General features: G+C 38.9%; 3 protein-coding genes across 3 annotated transcripts; all 3 read left to right on the top strand.

The window, feature by feature from the left end:
* The first annotated feature begins 938 nt into the window (after positions 1–938).
* On the top strand, positions 939–3,434 carry LOC136244350 (tripartite motif-containing protein 2-like). The gene has a single exon (XM_066035924.1). The coding sequence runs from the start codon at positions 1,040–1,042 to the stop codon at positions 3,203–3,205; it is 2,166 nt and encodes a 721-aa protein (XP_065891996.1). The 5' UTR covers positions 939–1,039; the 3' UTR covers positions 3,206–3,434.
* Positions 3,435–5,885: 2,451 nt separating this feature from the next.
* Positions 5,886–8,279, top strand: LOC136244395 (tripartite motif-containing protein 2-like). The gene has a single exon (XM_066035975.1). It carries the CDS (start codon positions 5,941–5,943, stop codon positions 8,167–8,169), a length of 2,229 nt encoding a protein of 742 aa, XP_065892047.1. The 5' UTR covers positions 5,886–5,940; the 3' UTR covers positions 8,170–8,279.
* A 2,685-nt stretch (positions 8,280–10,964) lies between these two features.
* LOC136244723 (E3 ubiquitin-protein ligase TRIM71-like) lies at positions 10,965–13,362 on the top strand. The gene has a single exon (XM_066036298.1). The coding sequence runs from the start codon at positions 11,047–11,049 to the stop codon at positions 13,240–13,242; it is 2,196 nt and encodes a 731-aa protein (XP_065892370.1). The 5' UTR covers positions 10,965–11,046; the 3' UTR covers positions 13,243–13,362.
* Positions 13,363–13,972: the final 610 nt, after the last annotated feature.

The raw sequence follows: 13,972 nt of genomic DNA, 5'->3' as shown, positions 1-13,972 counted from the left end.
TTTGCACTATAGCTCACATGACCAAGAGTGCAGTGTTTTTAGACTGTTCTAGCTGTAGTTACTAACTTACAAAGTTGTTTAGTGGCTGACTGGCTGCATTCAACTATCAGTAACTTATAGATGCAGCAAGGAAAATGGCGACTCAGGTGGGGATGAGAAACTAATGATTTAGTTTATGTTGCCTCAATGATATCAAGAGTTCATACTATATTATGAACTCTTGATAATATATACATAATCGTATGTTTGTTTGGTGAATTTTAAAAAGTATACTGCCAGCTAACTAGTCTGTATAAGACCAAAAGATTGCATGATTTGTATGCATATAGTTGTACTAAATCATTTACTTTTGCTCAGAATCATCCACAAAAGATATTGCTATCAGAATAATCTGTGAGCCAGGTAGACTAATTCAGTGTTATATGCAAACCTTGAACTGAAAGAGTGTGCCATGCATGCATGATGCAAAAAAGTGGTCAAACAGTTATACCATAAGCTCGACCGTAATTCGCTTTATTTTCGCGTAAAAATATTTTCGTATGATTTAATGAATGACTGCTCTATTAGAGTAGTTCGATCTTGTGTAAGAAATTTTCGTGCAAGTTTTTGCTTACGAAAATTGTTTTACAACGAAAAAAAGCAAATTACGGTAATATACAAAACTATATCTATTCAAAGAAAAAACTAGAAAATTATTCAGTTTTAAAATGTTGAAAGTGTTAATGCATGGACGAAACTTCACTAGAATCCGGATTCACTCATCAGTGTACGGCGAGCCCGTGTATAGGTATTTCCTTGGAAAGATGTGATAACTAGAAAACTGGCTCACATAATAGCTATACTCATTCATACATCCTGCAATTTGTGTACAGAGCTGCCTACCCAGTGTCTTGTAGACAGAGGCACAGCTACTGCGTTGGTCGTCACGTGATCATTGACCAAACTGTTCGGGAAATGATTCACATGTAACACGGGCTGACAGTATGTAGCTAGATACAGAGTCTACGTCCAATTTCGCTGTAGTGGTAATTTCTATTGCATGGCTGCCAGGCCGAGGAAGCCGGCGGCCGGTTACTTGACGTGTCCTGTTTGCTACGATTTGTGCTTAAATCCCAAGTATCTTCCTTGTCACCACACATACTGCGAAATGTGTTTGGTAAAGATAAAGGTGGAATCAGATCTGATCTGTAAGAAGTGTGGAAAAGTCAGTTCTGTTCCAGCTGATGGAGTGAAAGAGCTGCCAGATAACTTCTTCTGCAGTCGCGTAGTGGACGAGGTTAATTTGAAGAGCAAGCTGATGTCAGATGAAGCAAAATGTGACCACTGTGTCACCAAAGAGGGCACTGCGATTGCTTTGTGTCTTGAGTGTGGTACACTGATGTGTCAATATTGCTATGACTACCACAAGAGCAGCACAGAGTATCAAGACCACAGCACGATGCCACTTGGTGAAGTACGGGTTAAGCCACCGGATGTGAAACCAAAAGCTAAGTTGGCAGTGTGTCGTGAACATGACATAGAGCTAAAATTTTATTGTGAGACATGTGAGCAGTTGGTGTGTCATTACTGTATCACAAAAACTCACCTCAATCACAATCATGACACTGTGAAAAAGATGGCAGAGAAGCACAGGAAGGAATTAAATAAAATCATGGAACCAGCACAGAATATGATCGATGGATTAAGCACTGCACAAAAGACAGTAAAAATTGTCGATGACAAGATTAATCTACAAGCCAATGATATTGACAAGGATATTAGTAAACATTATGAGCAGGTACAACAATTGTTGCAGCAGCAAAGAGAAGATCTCAGAAAGGAAGTACAAGAAGCATTGATGCAAAAGAAGAACAAGGTTTTAGTACAACTAGAACGAATGGAAGATATCCGAACAGAGCTGGAATGTTTGAAGGAACTGAATGATGAGATGAAGAGAGGGTCAGACCAAGAAACATTGTTGATGAAGAAATGTGTATTGGATGACATGAAGAAGTTAAGTGACTGTTACAAGAAGATGGACACCGAACCAGTAGAGTCTGCCACAATGGAATTTATGCCTGTGAAGGAAGATGAGCAAGGGAACTTGTTACCGATGTTTGGAATGGTGTACACTGTTGAGTTTGAGTTTGTAGGTGCTCCTGAGTATGCTTTTGCAAGAGAAGAAACAGAGTTTAATATCATTGGGAATTCCTCGAATAAGAGAAGAAGTGAGGTCATTGTTCAAGCACAGTCTAGTAGAGGAGATGTTATTCCAGTGAAAGTTGTAGGTGACAGTAATGGAAATTATTTGGCATCGTTTATAGCCCATCGAATTGGTGGGGTCAAAATTTTAGCCACCACAAATGGCCAGCACATCAAGGGGAGCCCTCATACCATGATGGTGTACAGAAACTATCATACTATAAGCAAGCCCAACAAAATAGTCAACAATATGGATTCTCCATGGGGAATTGCTATTAGCAGAGATGGAACATGGGCAGTTAGTGACTCTAATCATTGTGTGTGGGTGTTTAGTAGCAATGTTAAAAAGTTTGGAGGTTTTGGAGATGGAAATGGTCAATTCAATAAGCCACATGGAGTAGCTTTTGATGATGATGATAATTTGTATGTAACTGATCACAGCAACCACAGAGTGCAGAGATTCACCAAAGATGGTAACTACATAAATCCCTCATTCGGCAAGCATGGTTCAGGTGATGGACAGTTGAATTATCCCGTTGGTATTGTGATCTACAATGGTTGTGTTTATGTTGTTGATCATGGTAATAGTCGTCTCTCAGTGTTTCAGTCAGATAGTGGCAAATTTTGTCACACTATCAGTGGTCCTATTCGTAACCCTTACTACATTGCAGTCAGTAGCAAAGGTCAGTTGCTTGTCACTGACAATACACTTTTCTGTGTTTTGGTATTTAATGTGAATGGTGACTACGTAACCAAATATGGCATGCCAGGTGTTGAAAGGGGTCAGTTGAGTAATCCAATTGGTCTTGCTACTGATGAGAATGGCTTTCTCTTCGTTTGTGAATATGGTAACCATCGTGTATCTATCTTTGATAAAGATGGTGTCTTCGTCCACTGTTTTGGTTCTAATGGTTCAGATGCTGGTGAATTTGTACAACCTTATGGAATGGCTCTTTCTCCTAATGGTAGTATCTATGTTTGTGATTATACTAACAAAAGGGTTCAGATATTTTCCTTTTTGTAGCTACAGAATCTATATTTCTTTTTTTATCTGTAAGATTGGAATTATAAACTATTTTTGTGTGAATTCTAATAGTGAGTGCTGCAAATTGTATTGTGTATGATTAATTCTTACATTTGCATCAGAATGTTTGTACTTAGGAATATTGTGATAGCTGTACAGCTTGCAGTGTTGTGCAATTCATACATCTATAGCTACAAGTGAATTTGAACAGAATGATCAAGAAATTCCTTTAACCAGCATATATAGTCTAGATTATATGTACCTCAATTCAAACGCTTACTAAATATACTTTGGTGCATTATTAAAATATTATAGCTAGCAGTAAAGCTTCAGTGCCGCCTCTTCCGGGTATAGTTCGGTACCTACTTAATGCCGAGCATACACTGTAAAAACAAACTAGTGAAGGTCACTACTAATTTCTGCCACATTTTTTTGTGTAGTGACGTTCACTAGTTTGTTTTTACAGTGTATATATTTTATTTATTAAATAATGTGCAGCCTCAGTTTGAGGATAAATGCACATACAGTACATTACACTTACAGTAACTGAGCTATATATAATATAATATATTAAATGATTAAAAGGGTTAATTAACGTTGCTACTATGAAGTTAATTTGCTGAGAAAATCAATAATATTGAATAACTTGAATGAGTGCAAAGATGGTGCGCAAGATTTATAACAGGTGATTATTCCTGCTACAGTAATGTAAACATGCTTTTGAATCTTAACATCCCAGTCTTGAATGTGGAAGAGAAGTTTCTAGTATCATCCTATTCTATAAGATTGTTAACAGCTTGATCAGACCTATCCTACTGACCTTAATAGCTTATTCTTGTTAACTCATTCACCAGAGGTCACAATCAAAGATTCCATCACATTATTATATGCTTGAACAAACCAACACAGCAATTCCTTTTTTCCAAAGAACAATTAGGCTATGGAACTCACTATACCTCTGGAACTTATCCAACAACCATCACTATCACATCTTTAAACAGCAGTTATCTTTACGGGTATGAGGTGACCAGACTGAGTTCACTCTTGGTCATACTATATATGGTGTTATAACATGATCGACAGATGCTTGAGATATATTTTTAAGGAACACATTATTTTGTGCTTATGCTAAAAAATTTCAAATTCTTTTCACTCAAATGTCTTGATGCAATATTTAAAGCCAATCAAATTTTTCACCATACATTTCCTATGGGGAAGCCATAAAGTACAGGGTCCATTGCAATCCTTTTGTAATGGAGCTAAACTGTACATGTCTGTTGTTGACACCTTTGCTGTCACGACTAGTTGTTACTACTTATCTGCACTACTGGATCGGACACAGAACATATGTTCACTCTACTCTACAAACAGTTCACTAGTTCTCCTCACAAGTTGGTAAAGGTAGAATCGCACCATCCTTCACACTAAACTGTATGTTAAGATGTTCTATAAGGGAGGAACTTAGCGTGCAAACTTAGACACCAGTCCATGGTCCTTACCCCTGAGATCTCATTCATAAGGACACTAGTTATGATCTGTTCACATAGACGCAAAAGAAATATTTCGTTTTTATTTGTACATGACACTAACTTCAAAAGTTTGCTACTTACTACAATAAGAGAATGCTGCTCAACATTGGATGTCCTAGCCATTCACAGGGGTGGATCTAGGATTTATAAGGGGGGGGGCTAACTCAAGTACTAATCTCTTGGGTGGAGCCGATGGAACTAGGGGTCTGGAGGCATGCCCCCCAGGAACATTTAAAAAAATAGATGCTAAAATACTGCAATTTGGAGATATTTCCACATAGAATGCATATTTCTGCTAGATATTTTATATACAGCCTTTAGATTATAGGTATGGCCAGCTCTCTGCAGCATTTGCTAATGAAAAGGTTTGAGTAGGTTCAGACAACCAAGCACATGATGCCCCTCTCACACTGATTGTGTGCATGATAGAATAATAATGTTGAAACTGGAAACTTTTGAATGAATCTGAGAGCATTTTTGATGGAAATTGTGTACCTGAATTAAGTATACCGGTACCGGTACCTAATAACTACACAAGTAGATGAATCAAGCCTTTTAAACATACCAATGCGCTTCATTGTATGTATATACGCAGGCAGATTTGGCATAACAAAACCAACTTTTATGCTTACACCTAGCTGAATGTTCTATTAGAGTAGTTGGGTGACTGTTCTATTAGAGTATATCTCGATCTTGTGCACCTCCAATGCTGATCCGGGTCCTTGTTGCATAACCTTTAGTATAAATCCACTGACAATGCCTTGTAAAAATGTTTATAAAGTGGGTTTATGAGTATTTGGATCATATAATTATGCTAAGAGAAAATTTCATTATAATCCTCAGCATATTGATCTGACAAATAAAACCTAAAAGTAAAGGGGGGGCTTCAACCCCAAAGCCCCCCCCTCCGGATCCGCCCCTGATTCACAATGACTTTGACACCTTCAGTGTTCAGACAACATCACTAGCCAGATTTAATTGGCCACGCATCTTCCTGTCAATCCACTTAGCTAACTCTCTTGAGAAAAATCCAGTTTTAAATTTTAGCTGTTTTTCAGGATGAACTTGTACATACTATAATCTGTATAACTGGTCATAAACCTAGTGTGTCGGCGCCCGCCCCGCATGTGCAGTAGGGCGGGAGCCGCCGAACTAACAGTTTTGGACGAGGTTTTGGATTTCTTGTGTCGTCGCCTCGTTTGGGGAATGCGTGGTGGAATGGTTAAAGAACCAAAGAAAATGACTCTCCATCTTACGTGCTCACTTTGTCACGAAGTGTACCAGAAGCCCAAGTATCTCCCTTGCTATCATTCGTACTGTGAAGAATGCCTGGCGAAGCTACTGGTGGAATCTAACGTGACATGTCCAAAATGCAAGACAATATGCACCATTCCTAGTGGAGACGTGAAAAGCCTACCAAACAACTTTTTCATTAACCGTCGATTACATGAGGTAGCCTTACAAAACAAAGTAGCAAGAGCAGCCAGGGAAGAGGAAGCTAAATGTGATCACTGTGCTGGCAAGGAGAACTTAGCAGTGGTACTGTGTCGTGATTGCGGTACACTGTTGTGCGATTATTGTTATGGTTACCACAAGAACAGCAAGGAGTATCAAAACCATAATGTTACTTCCCTTGATGAACTACAATCTGAGGGTATTTCCCTCAAAGCCAGTGTTGCAATGTGTCAGGAACATGACATAGAACTGAATTTTTATTGTGAGACATGTGAACAGTTGGTGTGTCATTATTGTATCACAAAAACTCACCACGATCATGATCATGACGCTGTGAAAAAGATGGCAGAGAAACACAGAAAGGAGTTGGATAAGGTGATGGAGCCAGTACAGGAAATGGTCGATGGCTTACTTGCAGCATGCAAAATAGTGTATGACACTGTAGATGAAATTGAAACAATGACCAGTGCTGTTGAGAAAGAAATTGACAAGTATTTTGAATGGTTACAACAGCAATTGCAGCAACAAAAGGAAGAGCTAAAGAGAGAGTTGCATGAAGCATCTGTACAGAAGAAAAAAGAACTCTCATTACAGCAACAGCAACTAGAAGGTATCAAAGTTGAACTGGAAAGTGTAAAAGAACTAAATGATACAATGAAGAAAGGTTCTGGCCAAGATATTTTGTTGATGAGAAAGGAAGTCATTGATGACATGAAGAGTCTATGTGATTGTTACAAGAAGGTGGACACTGAACCAGTGGAGTCACCTGCAATGGAGTTTGTGTGTGTAAAAGAATATGAAGAGTCCTTTCTGTCATTTGGAAATCTACGCTACAGCAATACTTACCCTCTAAGTTTTGAGGCTACAGAAATACCAGAGTTTGTGGTTAAAAAGGAAAGAGTTGAATTTAGGGTTGTTGCAAGGGATCAGAACAATTGTACTTTTCAAAGGAGTGGCAGTAAAGCTGTTGTAATAGTGCAATCCAACGAAGGACATGTGACTATGGCAGAGGTAAAGAGTAAAAAAGATGACACCCATTTGGCATCATTTACAGCCAATCATGTCGGGGAAGTAAAAGTTTATGTCTTCGTCAAGGGTGAACAAGTCAAGGGTAGCCCTTATACCATTAAGGTGTACAACAATTACAGTATGATGGGGGAATCCAGTATAGTAGTTAATGATAGCAGTAGGATGGGCCAACCTTGTGGTATTGCATTTGGAAGGAATGGCATTTGGGCAGTAAGTGATTACTCCAACCATTGTGTATGGATATTTGATAGTCAAGACCAACTGGTTAAGAAATTTGGTAGCAAAGGATTTGAAAACTGCCAATTTTTATATCCACATGGAATAGCCTTTGACTTGAGCAGTTACCTATATGTAGCAGAGCACTGTAATCACAGAGTGAAAAAGTTTAGTATTGCTGGTGAGTATGTACTCCAGTTAGGCAGCCAGGGGTCAGGGAATAGTGAACTAATGCATCCAGCAGGAATCACTGTACATGGTGATAGATTGTATGTTACTGAGATTACTAATAAACGGATTTCAGTGTTCCAATGTGATGGTCAGTTTTTCCACATTATTGGGCTAGGCCATTTAATTTCTCCTCATGATGTTGTCATCAACTCAGATGAGCTATTGCTTATCTCTGACATGGGTCACCATTGTGTTTATATGTTCACAATTGATGGCACTTACATTAGCAAGTTTGGTATCCCAGGTGCTGACAGGGGTCAAATAAATAACCCTAATGGTATTGCTGTTGATGTATCTGGTCTTATTTTCATAACTGAAGATGCCAATCATCGTGTATCCATATATGACAAGAACGGCATTTTCATACACTGTTTTGGATGTTATGGTTTTGCTGATGGTCAGTTCTCCAGTCCATGTGGAATAGCGCTCAGTCCCAATGGATGTGTGTATGTCAGTGACTTTCATAACAAAAGAATCCAAAAATTTTTTGTCCTTAATGATTGATGTTGTATTTTTTAGCTATGGTTAATTGAGTGACATAGCAATATGTTGCAACTGTGTAAGTACAATTGTATTATCCAAAATAAATTTATATTAACTAAAATATGTTACTCATGCAGATCCATTAAAATTTTTTTGTAGCGTTACGGAATATATAGTTAATAGTCTTTATTAGCGATATAACAACGCAATGAATACAGTTACAACACAACTCAATTTATACTACAACATGAATACATATAGATACACATGTTTACAAAAGTGTCAGTAAGTATAATCTTGGTATAATATTATTACAAATTCACCTATTACAAGATTACCATAAAATAATGTGTTAATCCATGTGTAAATTACAACCCAATTATGTATACACTGTAAACAGTGTGTGTTGCAGGCTTCTATCTAATCAGTGTGCATTATGTCACATCTCCCTTCTGAGCAAATGCTTCTTGAGTTGGCCACCAGTTCCAGGCTCGTTTGCTGAGGAATAGTTCTCTCATTGGCTTTGATAGTTCAGCAATTCGGGGAGAAAATTTTCCCAGCTGATTGACCTTCACCATGAAACATCTTAGCTCAGTGGTAGACTTAGGTGAAGCCATCTTGTTGATTGCTGCTATTTTCTGGGGATCAGGAGAGATTTCTCTTCCATCGATAGTGTGACCCAAGAAAGTCAATGAGGTTTTATTGAACTCACATTTGTCCTTGTTGAGTGTCACACCAGCTGCTCAGATTCTTTCCAAGACTGCAGTCAGTCTAACATCCTGGTCTTTGCTAAAAATAAGAATGTCATCCATTAGGTACAGGACACCTACTAGACCATCAAGGACAATGCTCATTCTTCTCTGAAATTGTTCAGGAGTACTTAAGATACCAAAATTGAAATGGTAATTTATTAAGACAGTAGCACCCAAATGGTGTAATAAAATAATGTGGTCAGCTCACGGGACTCCATTGCCAGTGGTATCTGCCAGAACCCACTGTTAACTTCTAGTTTGCTCATCACAGTAACTCCGGTTAGTTGTGCCAGTGTCTCATCTATTTCAGGTAGATGGATGTGTTTCTCTGAGAACATTTTCATTGAGAGGCTTCAAGTCAACACAAATTATTACATCACCAGACCTCTTGGGAACCACCACCATTCCAGCATACCAAAGGGTTGGTTTGTCCACCTTGGATATCAGCCCAAGCTTCTCCATGCGTTCCAACTCCTGTTTCACTTCCCCTGGAGTGGAATTGGAACATTTCTTGCAGTGTAGAGAGCATAAGGCTTAGCATCTGGTTTCAACTGAATCTGGTGGTAATCGCCTTTGAGATTTAGGAAAGCTCTGCTGAACATTTCCTGTTTGTATGCTATCAAGTAGTTGTAAGGCTGTGATTGCTGGTAGTCCCAATAAATTGTTTTTCAAGTACTCTATCACATAGATTGACTGTAGGCAGGATCTCCCATTGTGAGCTGTATGGTTGCTTGGCCCAATACTTTTAGGCGTTGCCTATTTGCTCCACACAGAACTTTAGCTGTCTGCAATAGTTGAATGTTTGTGAGGGTTGAATATCTTCATTGACACTGCAGTAGCCTCAGCTCCAGTATCCAGTTTAAATACTATTTCTTGGCCATTTACTCTGATAGGAGCATTCCATGAAGTATCTTTTGTCTCACTTATAGTGTCTATTATTATTATTAATTAGCAAAGCCCACCAGGGGCAACACGCTAATGTGCATTACAAATCACAAATTGTTTAGCTTATCTATAATGTTCTTAAAAGTGTCAAGGTTAATTGTGTCAATGTTGTCAATTTTCAAGTTATTCCAATCAATAATTGTTCTTGGCAGAAAAGAATACTTATATAAATCAATTCTGGATTGCAGCTGTGCAAATTTGAGGGGATTATTGGCACGAGTATATGATACAGGGGTTGGCTGGGGTAAACAATGATTTGGTAGCACCAGTAAGTTTCTTACAATCTTGAATAATAATATAAGTCTAGCATTCCTTCTCCTACTTTTTAAACTTGGCCATTGAAGGTAATTAAGCATATCTGTAATACTGTGTTGTTGACTGGATCTGTGCCATGGTTTATTAAGAACAAATCTTGCAGCTCGGTGTTGGATCATTTCTAATTTGCTAACTGTTGTTTGGTGATAAGGATCCCAGATGGCTGAGCAGTCTAGGAAGCCATTGTCCTGTGGTGAATCCTCAGAAAGGGTAGCAACTGCTTTGCTGCGACAAACTGAGCTGTAATGACCTTTTCTCTTGCATTAATGCCACACCACTTCTCTGGCTGGGCAGGATTGTTTTGGGTGAGGCCCTTTTCCACAGTAGGAGCACTTTTGACCATGGTTGACAGGCTGAGGAAGGCACAAGCCTCATGGCTTGTCACTTTTGTATCTCGTGATTTGCCATGGTGTTGAAAGTGAAAGCTAGTGTCCGGCTCGAAATGTACATCTGAAAATATTTCAAAAGTGCTCATAGTAAATCTCGCTCATCTTCACTGATGCAGAGGGCTTTGCCAAACTCTGAGTAGTCTCATCCCCCAGACCCTTCCTCAAGCACGCTTCGATTTTAGATTATAAGCAGCTTGCTTGAGGAAGTGTCTGGCAGGTTAGGATTTGGGTTCAGTTTTAGCTATATATCTTCAGTCTTGTTATACAATATAGGCTATATTTATATTGTCTTGCATTTAAAGTAGTCAAAAATTCAGGAAGCTAGCAGCTAGCAGCAGTAGCACAGTGGTTAGGAATCGAGAAAAAGTGGTGGGCTCAAGCTCAGAATTTTCCCAAACGGGGCTAACTGACTATAGTTTCGATTGTGGGTTTAGAACTCCTCCGTCTCGTCTCAGTGCGTCTTGACCAACTTATCTCCCAGTCGGTGACTGAATCTAATGGTTAAAGAGACAAAGAAGGTGACTCTCCATCTTACGTGCTCACTTTGTCACGAAGTATACCAGAAGCCCAAGTATCTCCCTTGCTATCATTCGTACTGTGAAGAATGCCTGGCGAAGCTACTGGTGGAATCTAACGTGACATGTCCAAAATGCAAGACAGTATGCACCATTCCTAGTGGAGACGTGAAAAGCCTACCAAACAACTTTTTCATTAATCGTCGATTACATGAGGTAGCCTTACAAAACAAAGTAGCAAGAGCAGCCAGGGAAGAGGAAGCTAAATGTGATCACTGTGCTGGCAAGGAGAACTTAGCAGTGGTACTGTGTCGTGATTGCGGTACACTGTTGTGCGATTATTGTTATGGTTACCACAAGAACAGCAAGGAGTATCAAAACCATAATGTAACTTCCCTTGATGAACTACAACCTGAAGGTATTTCCCTCAAAGCCAGTGTTGCAATGTGTCAGGAACATGACATAGAACTGAATTTTTATTGTGAGACCTGTGAACAGTTGGTGTGTCATTATTGTATCACAAAAACTTACCACGATCACGATCATGACGCTGTGAAAAAGATGGCAGAGAAACACAGAAAGGAGTTGGATAAGGTGATGGAGCCAGTACAGGAAATGGTCGATGGCTTACTTGCAGCATGCAAAATAGTGTATGACATTATAGATGAAATTGAAACAAAGACCAGTACTGTTGAGAAAGAGATTGACAAGTATTTTGAATGGTTACAACAGCAATTGCAGCAACAAAAGGAAGAGCTAAAGAGAGAGTTGCATGGAGCATCTGTACAGAAGAAAAAAGAACTCTCATTACAACAACGGCAACTAGAAGGTATCAAAGTTGAACTGGAAAGTGTAAAAGAACTAAATGATACAATGAAGAAAGGTTCTGGCCAAGATACTTTGTTGATGAGAAAGGAAGTCATTGATGACATGAAGAGACTAAATGATTGTCACAAGAAGATGGATACTGAACCAGTGGAGTTAGCTGCAATGGAGTTTGTTCCTGTGAGAATATACGAGGAATCTCTTCCCCGGTTTGGTAAGATATACACCACTGACTTTGAGGTATCTGTTGTTAAAACATATGCATTAGAGGGTAAAGTGACAAGAATGTCTAAGTTTACAGTAGCACCGAAAAACGATCAAAGATGCTTTGAGGTTGATCAAATGCATGCACAAGCACATACAATGGCAGGGTGTATAAATCCTACAAAAATTAACCTTCATAAAAATGGATTATATTCATTTTTATTTACAAGTTTACCTGTTGGAGAAATGAGTCTGTCCGTCACCATTAAAGGGAAAGAAGTCAAAGGTAGTCCTTTTAGTGTTGTAGTTGGTAGAAATTACACTCATATAGATTGGCCAACGAAAATGTTTAATGCAGATGGGCAGATTGGCCAACCTTGGGGTATTGCGTTCAGTAGGATTGGTACCTGGGCTGTGGCTGATGACTCCAACCATTGCATATGGATATTTGATAGCTATGATGAGCTGATTACCAAAATCGGTACCAAAGGTGATAATGCAAGTCAATTCCAGAGACCACTTGGGATAGCCTTCGACAGCAGCAATAACTTGTATGTGGTTGATCACTACAACCACAGGGTGCAAAAATTTGATATCAATGGCTGCTTTTTGCTGCAGTTTGGAAATGAGGGATCTACAAATGAAAAGCTTTATTACCCAATTGGTATCGCTGTGCACAAGGGAAGAGTGTATGTCACTGACCATGGTAATAGTCGAGTTTCAGTGTTTGACTATGATGGCCTGTTCTGTGATATCATCGGGTCACCCCAACAGCTACAGCATCCTTATGGTGTGGTTTGTATCAATGATCGTTTGCTCATTGCTGACTGGGGCCATCACAGCATCTTCTGCTTTACCCTCTCTGGTGAATGTGTGGGAAAGATTGGTTCACAGGGTGCCGACAAGGGTCAACTTAACCGTCCTAGCAGTCTCACTACTGATACATGTGGCTTTATTTTTGTCACTGAGGATTACAACAGTCGTGTGTCTGTATTTGATAGAGATGGTGGCTGTCTGCACTGCTTTGGAGCTGGCAGGTCTAAAAATGACCAGCTATTAAACCCCAAGGGAATTGCCATCAGTCCTTGTGGTGCCATCTATGTCAGTGACTACAATAATAGGAGAATACAGATATTTTCCAAGTACTGATGATGTTGTGGTATTTACTTTATGACAATAGTGTGCATGCACATATAATATTTTTGTATCAAATTATACAGTGGTGCATTTTTTTACCCAAAGTTTTTACAAGTGGTTTTTAAAATGTTAGTGGTATTATGAAAATACAGCTAGGTTGCTTGTTAATATGATGTGTGCTATGTAGCCTTAAGATGTCATCTTCACACTGACCCTGACACACTGCTGACCAACTAACTATAATGTTAAACATTATAATTCACCTACAAAACATGTTTTGAAATTAAATCTGCTTAGAGCTATATATAGGAGTGGGGATTTCTTGGGATTCCAGAAACTCCCTCTGAAATTGAACTTATGTAGTAAGTTGCAGTACTTTAATAGAGCATGCAATCTAATTTGTTAATAGAGCAACCAAAAGTACCCAATATACAATAGTAATAACAGAAATTTGAAAAGAATTAAAAAAAAAAAACAAGTGAGAAGAGCGTTAACATAGGACTATATAGCTGTAATGGTTTTCACTTTCCAATTTATATCTAGTGAAGCTTCTTTCCAACACCTATCTCATGAAGATGCATCCATATTAAAGCCATAACTAACATTACATTTGCATCCCAGATCCCCACACTGTAACTATCAAACCTGGAAACAACCTCTGAATAGTAAAAGTCTAATCATGGATCCCTTGTATCACGATCATGACACTGAAAAAGATGGCTGATGATCACAGGAGGGAGTT

This window comes from Dysidea avara, chromosome 14 (genome assembly GCF_963678975.1).
Source record: "Dysidea avara chromosome 14, odDysAvar1.4, whole genome shotgun sequence".
NCBI lineage: Eukaryota > Metazoa > Porifera > Demospongiae > Dictyoceratida > Dysideidae > Dysidea > Dysidea avara.
Note: the sequence above shows the minus strand (reverse complement) of the source record. Positions and strands in the feature narration are given on the sequence as shown.